Below are 19,907 nucleotides of genomic sequence, written 5' to 3' on the forward strand. Positions count from 1 at the left end.
TATTTTGTCTACTTTATTTTTTTTTTGGGGGGGGGGGTAGAGGGGACCACAATAGTTGTACGAAGTTTGCGTTTCTTTTCAGCGTCCTAGGTCACCAATATAGCTAGCTATTGGCGATATCGAGGACCGAACTAGCAATGTTTGGGTTTGTAGCCGAGTAACATGGCCATAAGACAAAAGTAATTAGTCATGTCTTGTGGTCTTGTTACGCGGCTACTAACCCGAACGTTGCGAGTTCGGTCCTCGCTATCGCTAATAGCAACGTTGGTGAACTGGACGTGAATTGAGCACGCAACCTTCTGATTCAGTTTGAAATAAAGGAGGGGGAGTAATGTGGTGGCGCTTTATAAGCCAGATAACAGCTACAAGACTTGAGCGATTAACTTTATCTTGCGGTCTTGTTACGTGGCTACTAACCCAAACGTTGCGAGTTCGGTCCTCTCTATCGCCAATAGCAACAATACTCTGAAATTTAAATTAATGCCGGCGTCCTAGCATAGGGGTAGCGCGGTTTCCCCGTGATCTGGGCGTCCTGGGTTCAAGTCCCGGTTTGGGTATGGTCGTTCTTCCGTTGTTCTATCTGTGAGATGTGTGAATGTGCCCTCCTATAAAAAGGGGTTGTGAAAGCGAATAAGTGATGCATGAGTAGCAAAGTCGTACTCTTGGCCCTAGATGCCGCTACTAAAAAAACAAGAGATTCTTCATAACAGTGGGCTTGTCCATGGCAAGTGGCATAAGAAACAACAATTTAAACTAATGCTAATTTTAATTAGAATACGTTCAAATACGAAGTCCGTGTAAATCAAAATAAATGATTAGATAAAAATGTGTCTCCCCAAAATTTTTTCTTGGTACCCCCTAAAGTTGTGGGTCCCCAACTGTTGTGAACAGAAATCTTTTTAATCCAAAATATGATTACTGAATAATTTATTGTACGGCGTAGCAAAAGTCCTTGCATTGATTTTGAAGGTAAATAGGTATAAATTGGTGAATCGTTTTTTTAAAGATGCACGTTAGGCCTGCAGGTTTTAATGTAAAATATACACTTATATTTATTAAGCAATACTTATTAATTAAATTTAATTTAAAAGTAGCCAAATAAGAGCCCTGGGTAATTTAGTGTCTTTAAACTATAAGTTTTGTTAGATATTCTTTATAAAGTGGCAGCAGTCTATATTGAAAGAAAAACATTCATATTGTTTCGGTTTGATTGAAGTAAGGAGGAAATTCAAAATCAAGAAGTAAGATAAAACAAATCTGCACCACCCATTTCATATCTGTTGATTGGTGCTTTTATTAATATCCCTCTCCGGGATTTTTTAAACGATTTGTATGCGTTTCGTCATGTTTCATTTCTTATTTTTTCTTGAAATCTTCAAAGCTTACTTGCTTTAATTTAAGTCGTAAATAAAGCATTTGAGTATTTTATGAAATTAAAACATTTATTTTTATGCTAATTTTCATAACATTTGCATTTACTTTCGGAATATATTCTAGATCTTGTTTATGTTCATCAATATATTGTCAGCTTTGTTAATTAGCTTTTACGTTTATGAAAAACATTTTTAAAATGAACGTTAGATCGTGAAAACAGAGAGGGATGTATAGTAACAAAAGTTATTACCCCGAAAAAAAAATTAATATTGCCATCAGAATTACTTTTAGCTGTCAATAATTTCAAATTGATTGACATTTTTATGCAGATTAATTTGTGTTATTCTCAAAATATATCTCAATTTTTTTAGATCAACATTTATATTTATTTTTTGCTCTTTGAACTGTCATATTTCTTTTTCATGTACTTTTCTAAAGCTTAGTAACCTTTTGTTTTTGTTTTTTAAATGCTGTATATTTCTTCTTACTGTTTTCCATAATATAAAATGTTTGTAGTTATTAAAACTGAAAAATGTATACAAAGCTCTAAAATATATTTATAAAAAAAATCCTTGGCAATTTTTATAATTGTTAGAAAATATTCAAAAATTTTTATCTGTAAAATATTTGAATTTGACCAATAATTTTCTGTAGATCAATAATAGACCAGCTAGAGATTATTATATTTTGCGGAATCCCTATTAAAATATTTCTGAATGTAGAATTAAAATCATGATATTAACTGTATAATGAAACATTTTTTTTATAAAATCATATTATTAATTTACAATTATTATTTTATAAAATAATAATAAATATTATTTACTTTATAAAATACAATTATTATTTTATAAAATTAAAATATAATATGACCATTACATGATGATTCTAATATTTAATAATAGACCCATTGTAATAGATAATTTGTTATTAATGAGACTTCTTAATTTTTTCATTAATATTTCTAATTTAAAAACTTTTTTTGCTTCTGTCTTTGTCATAAAATTACATTTATCAGTCATTTTATACTTTCTATAATTTGGATGTACAAAAAATATAAATAACATAGCTTTAAATATTATTGTACTTGATACTATACTATAATTTTACAATACAGACTGTCATGGAAATGTAACAATGTATTGTAAGTTTGTGAACTTTCAATATATAGGATTTTGTTTTTATTTGTTTGTTTTTTCTGTTAAATAATTGCAAAAATGGAGTTAAATTTAATTTAAACATATATTTTATGTCATGAAACTTATGCCTTTTTTTTATAGCACAGGCTGCTTCGTATTGTGTTTGCAATGTGAATAGAAACATGATATTTTACTTCAATAATTAAGGTTGGTGACATTTTCATTTATGCTGAATTTTTTGAAATATTTATTACTGACTAATTGTTGGAAAAGTTTCATAAATGTTTTAAGATATTCATGGAAAAATGTGCCAATATACTAATGAAATCATTAAGATTTTCAATCATGTACATTTTTAAAAATTCTTAATTTAAATTAATGTGTTGCATTTTTCTTAATTCTTTTAAATTTCATATGGAATATATGCTATTTTATAAAATATCAGTTTTTAAATGTATACTGGTGTATAGTTTTATGCATCATATGCATTAATATTGTGTAAACACTTAGCAATTTGATTAATACTTTTTTCTTTCATTATCAAATTATATTAAATGGTTCTTTAATAATTTCTCTGATACTGTCCATAAATCTACAAAGCTTAGAATTTTATGAAATTTTCACTTGCTTGGGAAATAATTCTATAAAATGAAACTTTTTTATAGAAAATATTTCCTTTTTAAAGATTACTTAAAAATAAGAAGGATCAAAGAAGTTTCTCTTTGATGGTATGATAAGCAATTTGATTAAGAAAGATAGCAATTTGATTAAGAAAGATAAAATTGAAAATAATTTGGACAAAAATATTAGTGCAGCTTTTGGTAATTTTAAATTTCTTTTCTTTTCTTTCTATGCCCTAAGTTTACAAAGAACATTTTTATTGTAAATGTTGTAAAAAAACTATTGAAATAATTTTTTAGAAACTGAAGTATGAAAAAAAATGAATAAAAGATATAAAATTTGTTCTATAATCATTGTAAATTTTGTTATATTGTTAAATTATTATTGCATAGCATATCAAGAATTATTTGTTTAAAGAATAAAACATTCCCAAAACTGTTAGAAACCTTTGCAACTCTAAAGAAGAGAATAATTAATGTTACTTTAATGAAAATGATTTCCTATCTTATTTGTAATTATATCATATTGATAAGTGTTATCTTTCAATTGTCTTCTTTTTCATTTCTCATAAAATTTGTAGAGGAATAGTTAATAAAATTTGCTGCCTTGTTATTTTTAATTCTTCTTTGATTTACTGTCTCTCCTTATGTACTAATACAATAGAAGATACAAGATTAGAAATAATATCATGAATAGATTTATTAAATAATTTTTTTTCTTCCAGGACAGAGTAAAAGTACTTTAGAAATCAATATTTGTTGACTAGGTATTCAATATATTAAATAATATCAGAAATAATTTAGTCAGCTGTTTAACAACTGATCCCTAGATCTATTTAATGATACAATTTTAGATAAAAATTCACATTGTGTCAAAATAAATAAAGTAAGAGAGAGAGAGAACTAAATAAATTAACAAACTTATTTATGATTAATTATGTTGACATGATTAATTTTCTTGGTTATTTTTCTTGTGTTGAACTGTTGGAATCCTTATTTTGTCGCTTACTGTTAACTCTTAGATAATGACTTTTGATTTCATGTTCCATATTAGATGTTTAATTTAATTTTGTCTTGTAAAAGAACCTAAAAGTTTTTCAAAATATAAATTTGATTTTTGTCTTTTGACTGAATTGCTACTGATAATTTCATAGTGCTTTTGATATAAAAAATTCTGTAATAAATTGCTTAAATCAAATTCGCATCATTGAAGTTAAAGTAATGACGATGTACATAGTCATATATTTTGAAAATAGCATATTCTATATGTGATCAAAGATTTTATAACTCTTTTAAAGTTTTTTCCACAGTTTATAAGATTTATGCTACATATTTAAATATGATGTTCTTTTCAGTATACATTGGTTTTTATAGATAAAAGTTTCTTAAATTTTGAGAGGATATTATTGTGTATTTAGTTGTGCAGCAGAAGTTGTGTTAATAATTTTTTTCTCAGTGCATGCTCAAATTTCAGATTTATTAGTATTTCTCAACAAAGCAATTAAAAAATTTATTTTGATTAAAAGTATGTGCTAAAATTTACTGGATAACTAATTTAAACTAAAATATCTCGTTTTAACTATCATTAATTAATATTTCTTTCTTATGATATTTGAGGGCGAGGTACAACAAAATAATGAGAAAATGAGATTGAGGGAAAAACAAGCTTAAGTAGCCTTTTTGTAGATTACATATGCTTATTTAATAATCTTAATACTATTATTTATCTTCCAGTATATAATTACTAGACTTTTTAATCTTGAAATTTTTTGAATATTTTTTATGTTCTCTTCCTTATTTTTGAAATAAAAACTTGATTTTTATTCTGTAGTTAAAATTCTTGTTCAAGATATAAAAATGGTGCTTGGATTTGCTGCAGTGACATTTGTCTTCTATAAAATTGTAAAGTTTGTCTACAATCTTTTGTTTGGAAAGGTAGTGATAAATCAAACTGATTATGAAGAAGGATGGTTTGGCAGAGGTTCTAGACCGGATAACAGTAAGATATATTATAAGAGTGAAATCTCATAAATGTGTACTAAGTTTTGTAATAGAACAAAAAACACATTTGTAACACATTTTTAAAGCATGTATGCTCATTTACATATAATTAAGCATGAAATAAGAATATTTGAATTATGTTGAGTGCAGTTTGGAAAGCATTTTCTTCTCTATATTTTATTGAAATAATAGATTAGTTCAATAAAAATGTCTTTCTTTAATTTTAGATTTTTTGAGGCCTCAGCTTTTTTATGTGTATTCCCTATGTGCCTAATATTATGAATGCAATAAAATAAATTTGATAACTTTTCTGGAAAGACTTTATAATCAAATACTTGAAAATTATCCAGGTTGTGAAAATTGGGTTTTAGAAATTTTTAGTCCTTTTAAAATATTAAAATTTGTAAATTTTTTCTGTAGTATTTAATTCATGGAAGGTTTTTATATATCACCTAAATTTAAGATATTTTCTTCAATAGATATTTACGGAAGCAAAGATATTAAACCATTTTTGAACAGAAATTTTCTTATACACATTGTTCTGTTACTGGCAAATTCTAAATGTGATGTAAAAAATTTCTAATTTCCCCCTATTTTTGCAGCAAATTCAATTGATACTTCAATTCAACCTTTCAAAATCCATGTGCCAGATGAAGTTCTCACTGATCTGAAGAAGCGTTTACAAAGAGCTCGTTTTGAACCACCCTTAGAAGATGCTAAATTTGAATATGGTTTCAATTCTAACTATTTGCAATCTATTGTTGAGTATTGGAAAACTGAATTTGATTGGAGGAAACAAGAAGAGCAATTAAATAAATTTCCACATTTTAAAACATTTATTGAAGGAATTAATGTCCATTTTGTTCATGTGAAACCAGCCATACCTGAAGGAAGAAAGGTATATATATCAATCTGATTATATTGATTAAATAAAATGTCCTTAAAATTCTCATTTGCTTGAGTAAATGGAAAATGCTTGTCTAAAAATATATATGTAAGACTAAATTAAGTATAAAAAGTAATTGTGAGAGCCATTTTTTTTTTAAGTCAATACTTCTGCAAATTATGTGAAACAGGTATCATAATAGTGATTTAACTTTTATCATCTGTTATGAATGTAAATAACTACTTGTATAATTATAATATATTTTTAAATAATATAAATTACTATCTGTGTAAACTTCTTATTCCTGCAGGAGCAATTTCATTTTTATGATTATTAACATTGCTAAGGTAAAGTTTGCTAAAAAATAAAGTTAAATAAAATAAAAATTCTTTTATTTTTGTTAAATATTTTTCAATGTTCATTAATTTATAAACAATGATTAATTTTATTATTATGTAGGATTTTTTTATCTGTCTTTCAAATATTGGTAAAAATTTCTAATGTTATAAGAAGATGCAAGTTATGATATACATTATGCAGTTGACTGTTTTAATTTGTGCAAAATAAAAATTAATTAAATAAAATAAAAATTGATTTTTTTTATTTCCTTTTACATTGAAGTTATATTCTTTACTCCTGTTTTCCCTAAGAGGAAAAATAAAATAGACCATATTATTATTTTCTTTCTTTTTATAGTTGGAAGTGATTCCTATTCTGATTACTCATGGTTGGCCAGGTTCTTTCTATGAATTTCACAAGTTGATTCCACTTCTTACTACAGTTAATGATGATAAAAGCTTTGTCTTTGAAGTGGTTTGCCCATCTATTCCTGGTTATGGCTTTTCAGAATCCCCTTGCCAAAAAGGTACTTTTTAAAAATTAATTTAGATTTTTGATAAAAAAAAAAATTATATTGCAACAAGCACAATATGTGTTAATACATCTCCCAATATCTAATATTAGCATCAGAAAATTCCTAAAATTAAGTTTTAAATAAATGTAAAAGAAATCATTTTGCAAATTAGGTAATGATAATTTTTTTATGCATATTATACATTTTCTAAAAATTAAACTGTGTTGTTTTTCATTCTTTATTTTGCTATTCTTGAATGGGTGTGTTTGTGTAATATGATCAATTTAATTTCTTGTTTTATAAAGAATATTTGGCTTTTTTCTGCATAGAAGAGTTTGAAAAAAATAAGAGAAAATTAAAACTAATATTTATAAATCTTAATTCTTTTTTTTTCTTCTTCTTTTTTTTCTAATTTAACTAAATTTGGAGACTAAATAAATAAAAAAAATATATTAATTCCCTTAAAATGTTATCAAATTAATAGTATACTTTCTTTTCAAAGCAGAAATAATGGTCTATCAGTTATTCCTTTCCAAACTTTATGAGCAGTTTCATTTGAATGATTTCACTATTGACTATGTAAAACATTTTAACTTGCATATCTTTCTAGTTCTTTCAAGACAATGGACCTTTTCTTCTCTTCATTTTTTCATTTTTTTTTCACAAATTAATAATCTGCTGAATAAATTAGCAATATAACAACATAAATGTTTAACGGATTTATTATTATTATTATTTTATTTTATACTTTTATCATGTAAGCAATCTCTTGTGAAGATTATATGTTAACATAATATTTTTAAGACTTCTTTGAGCACAATTGTTCATTATTAACAAGCATTTTTTCATGCAAGTTGTATCTGACATATTTAATTGTATCTGAGTTGTATCTGACATTTTAACATAGTTATGATCACTATTATATCAATATGTCACAACTGCTCAGTTATTACATTACAAAAAACTTGCACTATGAAAATTTAATTTATAATGTTTTTCTAACAATAAAGTTCTTATCTAGACATGCATTTTTAAATGAAATATTTTAATTCTTTAATGTATTTGTGATAAAATATTAATTCTTATTTTTAATAGAAACATCTTGCTGCTCTTTTATTTTTGAGTTTGAAAAATTTCATTTCAATTTTTTTCCGTACCAGTTTGTACTATTAATATTTCATGTTGTATATTAACTATGAAATTAGAAAATTCTCTTTTTTTTTTTTTTTTTTTTTATTATTTCATTATTTTTTATTTATCTTATTTCTCATTAGAAAATTCTCAAACTTTCTCATTTTTCAGACGATTATAATAAGCAAATTCACAATAAAGTTATTTTTTGTTATTAACAGTTTTAATTTTATCAATTTTTAATGAATCATTTTATTTCTTTTCCATAGGTTTTAATGCAAGAGCTACCGCAAGAATCTTTGTTACTTTAATGGAAAGGCTAGGACATAAACGTTTCTATATACAAGGAGGAGACTGGGGATCTTTTGTTTCACAACAATTAGGAAAGTTCTATCCTGAGAGGTAAATTTTTTTGGCATCACAATGTTTTAAAATAAAGATTATGGTTTTTATTATGTTTCTGAAAATTTTAAATACATTTCTCTTGTTTCCAATTTTATATTGCATCATACTTTGATTATCACTAAAATTACAGATGCTTAAAATTACAGTCATTCACTAGACTTTAATTTCTGTGACGTTCATAAAACAAGTATGTTTATCTCTTTATCTGTACATTTATTTTATTTCTAAATTTATAAACATAAATATATTCATTATAATTTAACATAAATTCAAAAGCATTTTAAGTATTCTATGAACTTTTAATTAATTCAATATCACACTATAATTCTATATACAATGATATTATCTCATAGATAATAGAGGCAATTAAACCTGTAAGTGATTAATTGGCTGCTATTCTTGTTTAGTAATTAACAAAATTAGTAAACAAGGGTGAATATATAGTTTTCTTTGTACTCATAATATCTATTTATTAATATGATGGTGAATCAATCTTCAACTTATACTTATAAAAAATTGTTTTATTAGTTAGGTTTAAAAGTTAAAACGAGAGAGTTTACATATTGTAACAGCATTTATTTAGAATGCACATTACAAATTTGTGATTTTTCAAAACATGTTATTTAGTTAGGAAAACCATGAAAATTATATGTTAAATTATATTTGATAAAAAGAACTGAAATAACAATTTATATATGAATCAAAAATGCAAATTCTACCATTGCATTAGCTTCAAAATGATTTACCATATATTTCTATGTATATTTTTTAGGATAATTGGGGTTCATTTGAACATGTTCTCAAATAGGCCTAAAACATGGGATTTTTTGAAAGCTGTTGTGATAGCTTATTTTCCATCTCTAATATCTAAAGAGGAGTATAAAGTTTTCTATCCCTTCAAAGAAAAAATGAAGTTCTTGCTACAAGAAACTGGATATTTTCATATTCAGTCTACTAAACCAGATACTGTGGGTTAGTATCATATATTTTATAAATGAGTTTTCATCTGAAAGGGTGATTTTTGTTAAGACTGTGCCAAATCAATTGGAAATGGAGTAAAAAACATAGCAATAATGTAGTTAATAAATTCAGTTTTGGTTCTGAATTATAAGTTGGAATGGATTAAAATTTTCTGTTATTACTTAAGAATACATGACCTTTTCTTTATTTCATATCTTATTCAACTGCATTTTAAAAAAATTGTTAACGTAAAAAAATAAAACGTTTTTGATGTCATTTTTTCCTCTTTTCAGTGCTTATTCTATTTTTGAAGTCATTAACAAAAATTGTGTATAGGCTATTTAGTTCACCCATGAGGTTATTTTTTTCTTATATTTCCTCATTAACAATACATTTATCCTTTATGTGGTTCATGATGTGCAAGGAAATGATATAATTTACATGATAGTTAGAAATTCATTAAATTAGGGCTGCAGGAGTAATAAAATCTCAATGGCTTAGTAGTATAACATTTATCCCAACTAGTTAAGAAAAAATATTTTTTGATCTGTACCATCCATAAATAAAATTTTTATGACTTTGCAGCAAAGTTATGAATTTTGCACATTAAAATAAATATATGCATTCTTATAATTTTTAAATCATAAAAATATTGCAGAATCTTTCAAATCTTGTCATTTCTTATTTAAATTAAGTTTTATATTTATCAATTTAATAAATGGGTCATAATTCTTGAATTCAAAGTTCTTAATCTTTAGATATAACAGGTGATAAGAGTGTTGACATGGCATTAAGATTACTTAGCAAGTGGATGTGCATTATGAAAGTGAATTATTATTAAATAGAGCAGTAAAATAATTATAAATATATTTCAAGAGAGAGAAAAAAATATAAAAGACAGAATTATACATAAGGTGCATTTCAACAAAATCAGTTCAGAGTAATGTTGGTTTGGTAAATCAAAAATTAAACTTTAAACATGAATGAGTTGACATGATCTGTTGATGCTTTTTGGGAGCATGTAGTCGAATGGTTCAATTTCATTAATAAGCTGTTATTTATTTGGATTTGTTCACTGTATCAATAAAATACATCAAAGAATAAAAAAGTTGCCCAATACACCAAATAATCTTGTTGATAATTTAGTATAGAAGTCTTGTAATGTAGCAAGCTGAGATCTATGCAAAAGTCATTATTTCTGACAAATCACAGCATGTTGTTAATTTAATGAATAATCACATTTTGCAATCTTTCGGTTGTTGAGATGTGAGTTTTTAGTACAATCGCCCAGATAACTGATGCATAGGTGATGAGAGGTTGGCGTATGATTTTATAGATTAAGAGTTTATTTTTCTGAGATAGTTTAGATTTGTAATTAAGAATAGGATAAATTTTGTTGATTTGTTTTTTAACGGTTAAAGGCTTATCTAGGGTGATGCTAAGTCAAACTATATCATTATTCCATGGTATTGCTTTCCAGAACAATTTTGGTTTGGGAAGGTTTGTTTTCCAGGAGAGATAAATTGTTTGACATTTGGCGATGTTAATCTAGATTTTCTATTGGATGTGACTTTCTTCCTTTCTTTTTTTTGGATTAATTTAAGGTACTTGGTGAGTTTTCTATTCGCCATCACTGGCTGTGCAGAGCAGTGCTTTATCATAATTAAATAAGATGATTTTCATTTCCTTGGTTTTAGAAATGTCATTAATATAGATGTTTAAGCAAGCAGGATCAAGTTTTGAATCCACCCTGAAATACTCCAGCATGAATTTTTCTAGATTTTGATAGTGAACACTGAACTTGTACCATGAATTGTCTGTCATATAGATATGAAGAAAGAGCTTAATCAGGAATTTTCATGTGAATTATTTTATACATGAGCCCATCAATCCAAATTTAGTTAAAGGGTTTTGAATTTGCTATTCTTTTGTAATGACAATCATTGAATGATTGCAAATTTCCAGTGTAGAATATGCTGAAAACAACAGATATGTTGTTTCGATACCTATTCTGTATTTCAATTGTAATATTCCTAATCCACCTATTCTGTATTCAATGATGTAATGCAATGTTCCTGGTATTATTTTAAAGTATACTTCAGAAAGTATTGCTAAATTGTACATATGTTTCATGCTTTGGTTCAAAAGAATTCTTAAATTATTTTTATAGATGAAGGATTAAAAAATCTTATGGTTATAGCAAATAACATAATTAAAAAAAATATCTATCAGAGGCATCTTATGTTCTCCCTAATAAATTTAGTCATTGTTATCTGACTTATTATCTTTTCTGTTTACCTTTCTAATCATTTTACTATAAAAAATTTGTATTGATTTGAATTTTTGTTTTGTTTTTGCACTTTTATAATATTTAATGATATTCTGCTATATTCAAGCATTCAAGCCATATAAAAATGAACCATTTGATGCAGATATGTTATTAGTTAAAAAGCTTTGTAATTGTTGCTCTATAATACTATTTCAGGATGTGCTATGGCGGACAGCCCTGTAGGTTTGGCTGCATACATTTTGGAAAAGTTTAGCACATGGACAGATAAAGAGAACCGTTCCTCATCAGAGGGCAATCTTACTAAAAAGTTTACCTTAGATGAACTCCTTACAAATATTATGATTTATTGGGTAAACAATAACTTCACTGCTTCTGCCAGATATTACAAGGAGAATATTGGAGATAGGGATCATGAAAAGTAAGTAGCAGTTTCCAAAATAATTCCAAATAATTCTGAAATTTGTATTCTTATTCTGTAACTGAGTTAAACTAGAAGTATCTATGGCCTCCAGTGATGGAATAATTCAGATTAATTATTACAGACTATGCTTTGTGTTTCTTGTAATTCTTAAGTTTATTTTTACTCAAAAATCTTTTTATAGTAGCTTCAGTTGTGTTTTTTTGGGGGTGGAGGAAGGGAGGGCTTTAACTGATCATTGCTATATTAATGATTAATAATAAAATAGCACTAAATTTTTAGTTTGCTTAGTATAAACATAATTTAAAATATGGACAAATATGAAAATAATTTAAATTTTTAAAAATCTGTTTTTTCCCAAATATTCCTCACATTTAACTCTGTTAATGAAAGCAATGTGTAAATCAACTATATGAAACATAGCTTACAAGGACTATAAAAAACAAAATATAAATTTATGAAAGAGGGAAAATGTAGGAAGATGAGAAAAAAATGTGTGTAAATGGTATTTAAAAGTGCATATTTAATATTTATTTTTGAAACCCGGCATCTGTAGAGCCACCATTTTTCTTTCATGACAAAAGATTTCTTCCTTAACTGATAACACTAAATATCCATGATTTTGAATTTTGCATCAAAATTTTTCTTTTCATAACTGAAAATAAATTATTGTGCTAATAAGTACTTCCAAAGAAGGAAGTCATTTCATTCATGGATTAATAAAATTTTGGAAAATAATTTGCATTTAACAAATTAAAGAAAGCTAACCTCAGAAATTTTTCTAAATACTTAATTTAGAAAATCAAGTATAATATGCTCAGACCTATCAGTAATTGGGAAGTAAGTCATCTGACTACAAAAAGAATTCAAATGTATTATTATTCTCATTGTAAGTTAATTTGGGAATTTTTAATATCACATCAGTCAAAATGTTTAGTTGTCTTAAATATACAAACTTTAGGTAAGACTGAATGATATTCTTCAGATGTGCTGGGGATTTTTTTTTTTTTTTTATCCTTCCCCGAATTGGTTCTAATTGTATTCTCATTTACATTTCGTTAGAGATGTGATACTATGGTTAATGTTTAATAAGAATATTTTGTGATAGAACAGTAATAGATTGCCATTTATAGTATTATGTATAATTAGAATCTTATTTAAGGTAGTAAATGTTAAGTTTTTTGTTAGGATAAGATATTTTTAGTCTTAATTTCAAGTTGAATATTTATATTTATTTTTAAAAAATTTAAAATTCAAAATTATTTTGAAATTGATAAAAGAATTAACTAGATAGGATCAATTTTTTCTATTAAAACTGCTTATATATGGCAAGTTTGTAGATCTGATTGCTATGCTTATTGATCAAATTACTATACTTACTTAAAATTTTAGATCTTCTAGTCCTTTTTAATAGATAGTTTCCCTCATTATAACTTACAAATTTTAGGCATTGGAAAGCATTACTTTTGTGGAGAATCTTGAACAAAAATATTACTTTCATTGAATAATTATTTTAGTTAAAAAAATTAATAGTTTATAATACACAAAATACATTTTGTCTTTAGATACAGCTGTCTCTATTATCATTGAATAGGGATACAGCCCACTTGCATAGATTGGTCATTATTGTTTTCTGTAAAGATGTTGCTTAGATTGCAGTAAAAACTAAAATTTAATGAAAATTAAGAGAATTAATAGAAGAAATATTCATAAATAATAGAAAGATAAATTTGTAATCAAAGTAAACTTACCAGAGTGTTGATTTATTTTCATTTGATTTGGAATATTGATTTCTTGAATTTGCAATACATATTTTTGTATGATTGCTATAGAGGGAAAAAAATGCTACAATTGTGTGTAGAAGCCACTGATTATACTTGGAAACCAAACTTAGTTTCTATGCCAAGTTTTGTTTTTAATACTAAATATTGTAAACAATACTATAAATGCTGTTAAATCATTAGAAGAGCTGTTATTTTAAGTAAGGCAGAATGCAATACTAAGCAATAATGATTTACATATCTGTTTACATATTTTCTCTCTTCTGTTGCTTTCTTATTTGATCTGTAATTAAAATTATATGTTCGAGTCTTTTATAAACCAGTATTATTTGATCATATTAATCTTTTGTTTCATAAGTTGTATAAATGCTAGATAGGTAGAATTTTTACCTTTGGCTATTGGATTGTACATATTTTGCTTCTACCATTAGGACTACTTTTCCCTCATAATACATATCTGTTGAGTTTCTTACCACTTACCACTTTCTTAACGCTAGAAGTGTTTTCTTCTCCTAATATATGACAGTATACAGGGTGATCATGAATTTATGGTACAATCTTTAAAGGCTATCACAGAACAGTAATAAACATTTAATGTACTGGAATTTATTGCTGAAATTGATATGGTGAGGCTCAAACACAGAAAATAAGAGTTGAAATGAAAAAGAAATGGAATTAATGGAAAGGAACGATAATACAGAGTTTAGGGACATGATGAATTGAGCATTGTGAACAAGTCTTTTGGTCATCCTGACCTCCCGCTTTATGGAATCCTAATTACTTTTTATTGGCATATTTGAAAAATTTTGTTTATGTGAATCCATCTGATTCAGGTATGAATCTTATTTTTCAAATCTTCACAGATTCTGTGTTTGTATGTGAAATATCTGTCATCTTTGAAAGTATATTCATATTGTTTTATGAACGCTGTCAAGCATGTATTGCTATTTATAAACTCAATTTTGAGCATTTATTTTAATATGTTTTTTCTCTCATCTCTTATTTTCTGTGTTTTTGCCTCCCCTTGTCACACTGCAAGCATGTTACAGGGACTTTAGGAGCTCTTTTCTTCTATAACCTGTAAAAAAAAGGGGAATGCTTTCCTTTTCATATAGTTTTTGTATTTTTCTTAGCTTTAATATAATGCTAACTGAACTGTTTTTCCTCTCTCCAGGATACCTTTGACCATTCCATGTGGAATAGCTTTGTTTCCTAATGAAATTGTTGGTATGCCACGCTGTCTTACAACACAGTCTGTGACACAGTTGATGTCATACACTGTTATGCCTCGTGGAGGTCATTTTGCTGCATTTGAAGAACCACAACTTCTTGCTGAAGACATCTGGAAGTTTGTGGCTATTGTTCGAAAAATGAACTGAAGTTATTGATTTGCTTTTTTTATATTACTGTATTAGGAAAAAATCTTATTTTAACAAATGGTATCCTACTTATAGCATCTTGATGTAAGATTAGTTAGTTTTGCTTCAACTTCAGGGTATATATTTAATATGCTTGTTTCCATGTTTCTATGTTGTAGATGATTGTAAAATGCAAAAATATTGTATGTGAAAAATATTGTAATGTATGTGAAATTTTCTTATTGTTGTAATTTACAAATCATTTACTATTTTCTAAAATTATACTACATGTCCTTTAAGTTGGGAGTATCTCTATGTGAGTTTGGAAAAAATTTCAAAACCATATTATCAAGGACATATATTGAGTGACACTCATTTGGAAGTGATTATCTTGTATATTACATAATAATTTTTGAATATGTAAAATTCATTTCTGGATTTGGATTTATATTCATGATATCTTACATCTTCTGGTTAATTACCTCATTTAGTGCATTCTTTATATATGTGATTGTTACTTTGTCTGAAAACACAAGGATAGTGTTGAAAAATGTTTTAGAATTCAATGTGTTATTCATAGTTTAAACTGATGACTGAATTCCAAATTGAATAGCATGATGCATGTTGTATTCAACAGATGACTAAAAGTCACCCATATTGATTTGTAATTTGTATTGATAATAGTGTAAAAATTATTTAATTGTTCAAAGAAAATAAAAGGAAATTGTGAGTTTTTATCTTGATTTTATCAAACATACATGAAGCACACCTGTGGTTTATTCACATATGTTTGGTAATGATGTAAATTCATCATTGTCAGATGTTCACTTGCTGATGAGATGATGTTTGGATAAGATTATGGGATATAATTAGCATCTGACTGTGATTCAAAATTATCTGAGCTGCACCTAATTGATTTTATTTGGATCTAAAATTATATTCTGTATTTACTGTGATATTTATCTTTGTGACTGTGTTGTTCTTCTTAACTTCAAAGGGAAATAATGCAGTAATAATTACGAGCTTTTATGTTTTTTATTGAAAGGATTCAAAACTTTGTACTGTTGAAATTTAAAACTTTTAAGCGTCATTTAATATTTCCAGTTTGTAATATTCATATTCCAATATATATTATTCATATTTTTATGATATTGATTGAAATTTTATTAGTTTAAAAAAGTTGTTGATTATATTTTTAAATTAGCATTGTATGTAATTGCCAAATTTTGTTAATTATACTTTTGATATTAAATTATTTTTTTCATACAGTTGACTATTGTACAATTGTTAGTTTTATTAGTATTTTGATTTATATTGATTTTTATATTTGTATGTTTAAATTGTTTTGCTGGTATTTGTATTTTCTTAAATAAACTAGACATTTATACTTTAATTGTATTTTGAAGCCATTTTCATTCTCCTCCTCCTCAAAAAATTCAAACACCTATTTAACATTGTCTTACTAGTTTTGCAACTGCATATCAATCATTTCTTAATTCTTTTTGTTAGTATATAATGATTATTTCCCGGTTATTTTAGCACCGCAAATATTGCAAATTATTATCATATTTTAAGAGTATTTAAGGAAAGAAATCTGGAAGTATAGATGACCATCTACTGTATAAATGAGGATGAAGTGTGAAGATAACTTAAAAATCATATAGAAAATTTATAATTTGATAATAATTTTCTGGCCATGACATGATCTTCTTTCTTAATAGTGAAATAATAGCAAATGTACTTTTCATTCATAAATATATTTCGTAACTTTGCAAATATATGGCTTGTAAGCAGGTTTCTTTTTCAACTGTCTGAAGCTTATAAAAATCTTCCTTCTGTTCTTGTTTTATACTCTCTCTTGCAAGTATGTAAAAAAAGAAAAAAAGTGTTTTAACCGACAAAAAATAAATAAAAAAAATTGACCTCAAAATTTGATTAATTTCCTTACATTAGAACATGTCTGTTTATGAACTCAGAAACAGAATGAATTAGTTGTGTATGTTTTTTGATATCAGTATGATTTAAATAAGCTTTTTATATGTTTCATAAAGATTTATTTTATTTTTTCTATTCTCTCACCCCCACCCTTTTTTTTTCTTTCTCCCTCCCCCATTCATTGCCAAATTCCTATTTCACTTATAATGTGCAAAGCAAATTGTTAAAGCAAACAATTCAATGAAATATTTATTAAGGCTCCTTTGAATCAAAGACTAATGAAATTGTTAGTAGCCTTCAATTGACATGAATCAAGTTTATAATATCTTCATTCATGTTTCCTTTCAGAAAGGTAATATTGCGCTAGGCAGTGGTTGTCCTTTCTGTTTAGAAAGAGAATTGAAATTGTTTCTTAATGCATTCTCTGTACTCCTCCTTCAGTGCAAGTCAGGGTGTTTTTATTGCTTTTCTCAGAAACATAGAGCTAGCCACATCTTTTTATTTCTACCAAAATCAGAATACTCACTTTAAATAATGTTAAACTTTGGAATTTGGTGAAAAAAGCTGGATAGTTTCAGCTTTTAAAATGTTCATATGATTCAATGAAATAAGTTTATGATTCTGTGGGCAGAATAAAAATAAATGTGTGTCTGTTGGTGCTCTACAGGTCAGCCCATTTGACTTACAGTTACCAAATTTGGTACGTGTATACCTTGGAAATCGGGAATGCGCACTTTGATTTTTTCGAATTTTTAATTAGAATTTTAATTAATTAAAAATTAAGCAGAATTTTGGCGCTTTTTTTGCATTAACTTCCAAAATATTATAGCACGAATATGAATTTTACATCTAGTTAAAATTCATTTTAATGATACCAATATTTTTTATTGATACCAATATTTTAACCTGTAAATTCAGTTTCCATTTTTAATCAATTTTTTAAAAAAAATTAATCAAATTTTTCTACGATTTATTTTACACAAAATAAAAATAAAATGCCCATTACAAGCCCATGGGAAAATATTAGCTTTTGTCAATATGTTGCCATCACATTGACAAGAGCTCAAATTAAAGAATAAGTGAAATATTATTACAAATTACAGGGGTGTTTGTGCTCCGGGGAAACCCCGGAATTCCGGGGATTTTGAACTTCGATCCCCGGAATTTCCGGGGATCGTCGTTCAAAAAGAAGTAGGAATAATAATGAATTACTTTTTTGATCTGGGTAATTTTGTTTGCTTTTAAAGCAGAAAACGCAAGGTCAGTGTGTGTGGTGAAAACTTTTCCTTTCTTTCTCCAAAGGCAGTGATAATGCGTGAAAAGGGGGAAAAAACTTCTTTTTTGTTCTTTCCTTATTGCGAGTTATGACTCATTCCCCCGGTTCTCGGACATTCTCTTCTGGATTCTTTTCGGCAAGTAGGCGCGGCAGAAAAAAAAGGGGGAGACTTCGTTCGACCAGATGTGCGATCACGTGACTCTGGGTTCAAAGGTCTTATCTCTACTGGCGTGGCGCCAATAAGTAGAGAAGGGGGATTTTTCGCCGTATTAGCTATTTGTCATTGATCGCTTCGGAACTTTTTTTTCTTCGCTGTGTAAAATTTTCGTTTCATTTATTGATGCACGTGTAAATTTTTCGTTTCGCTTATTGAAATATTTTTTTATTTATGTACGCAAGAGAATTTCATTTAGAAATTTCAGCATATGAAACAGAAATTACCCCTTAAAAATTCATATCTAATTAGCTCTGGATCTAATGCTGTAAAACTAAGAGGTAAAACCAGTACAATATTAGCTTTTGAAAAATTATCATCTTTTATGTCCCATATTTTTAGTGATAATGAAAAGTCAAAAGTAGAAGCTGAAATAAGGTTATACCAGAGTGATATTGATATCACCAAAGAAATGCTCTACACATCTGATGAAAGTGGAAATCAAGTCAAGTGTACAATTGATAAATATTGGTCTAAAGTTTTTAATTTAAAAGATGATTTCACAAATGATTATAAGTATCCTACATTGGCTAAATTGGTCAAAGCCTGCCTTAGCTGCTTCCATGGCCCATTAGTGGAAAGTGCATTCAACTTAATGGATACACTTGTCACTGACTGTAGAACCTCTCTTAAGATTGATTCCCTAGATGCAGTGCAGACTATTAAATATGATTTAATGGCTTCTAAAGAAACCTCATGTGAAAAATATGGCTCAAAAAATCCAATGACTGATCCAATTCACAAAGATCTCTTACTGAATATGAACAGAAGTTGGAAAACATATCAAGAGGACTTAAAAACATGTATTTCAGATGAGTCACCTATAAAAGTCTCTGAAAAACCTTCTACATTAGCAGAAAAGCAAACTGCTTCTACCTCTGCATGTGCAGTTCTCGAGGAAATTTCTTCAACTGTAAATGAGGAAAATAAAAGTCAACCTTCCTGCAATTATGAAGTTCACCACAAAAGAAAGACAAGCCCACAAACATCAGAAAATAAAAAAAAAAAAGCAGCAGAAATTAGATAATTTTTTTTAAAAGAATTAATTTAGGTAATTTAAAAAATTTGCATAAAATGTAGTATTTTATATGTTTGAAAATTTATGGTTATTAATTTTGCAAAAAAAGTAATTCATTGAACTTTTATAATTAGGTCATTCAATACTTCATAATTGTAATTTTTCATTTCTCCCCCCCCCCCCTCTTCTCGAAACTCCAAAATGCCGGTAGTAAGTCCGTAAAAGTTTCAGGGGATTTTTTGGGGTCC

At 27.0% G+C, this 19,907-nt stretch overlaps 1 protein-coding gene across 9 annotated transcripts; it reads left to right on the forward strand.

Annotated features, from left to right (window-relative positions):
- The first annotated feature begins 1,175 nt into the window (after positions 1-1,175).
- On the forward strand, positions 1,176-16,557 carry LOC129961830 (epoxide hydrolase 1-like). 9 transcript variants are annotated; one of them, XM_056075414.1, is made up of 9 exons: positions 1,176-1,241; positions 2,655-2,720; positions 4,965-5,132; positions 5,737-6,032; positions 6,717-6,885; positions 8,274-8,406; positions 9,182-9,381; positions 11,855-12,077; positions 15,033-16,555. In XM_056075414.1, the coding sequence occupies exons 3-9, from the start codon at positions 4,991-4,993 to the stop codon at positions 15,235-15,237; spliced, it is 1,368 nt and encodes a 455-aa protein (XP_055931389.1). In that variant the 5' UTR covers positions 1,176-1,241; positions 2,655-2,720; positions 4,965-4,990; the 3' UTR covers positions 15,238-16,555. The 9 variants fall into 9 exon arrangements, with proteins under 9 accessions (XP_055931389.1, XP_055931436.1, XP_055931396.1 ...); XM_056075461.1 differs by having other exon boundaries at positions 1,198-1,215; XM_056075421.1 differs by having other exon boundaries at positions 1,213-1,330.
- The last annotated feature ends 3,350 nt before the right edge of the window (positions 16,558-19,907 follow it).

This window comes from Argiope bruennichi, chromosome 1, assembly GCF_947563725.1.
Source record: "Argiope bruennichi chromosome 1, qqArgBrue1.1, whole genome shotgun sequence".
In the NCBI taxonomy this organism is placed as follows: Eukaryota; Metazoa; Arthropoda; class Arachnida; order Araneae; family Araneidae; genus Argiope; species Argiope bruennichi.

What these genes read in the sequence shown, in the direction of transcription:
- LOC129961830 (XM_056075414.1), top strand. Translation starts at nt 4,991, where the DNA reads ATGGTGCTTGGATTTGCTGCAGTGACATTTGTCTTCTATAAAATTGTA. An exon ending in TACTAAACCAGATACTGTGG is followed by an intron (nt 9,382 to 11,854) that starts GTTAGTATCATA and finishes ATACTATTTCAG; the next exon opens with GATGTGCTATGGCGGACAGC. An exon ending in GGAGATAGGGATCATGAAAA is followed by an intron (nt 12,078 to 15,032) that starts GTAAGTAGCAGT and finishes TCCTCTCTCCAG; the next exon opens with GATACCTTTGACCATTCCAT.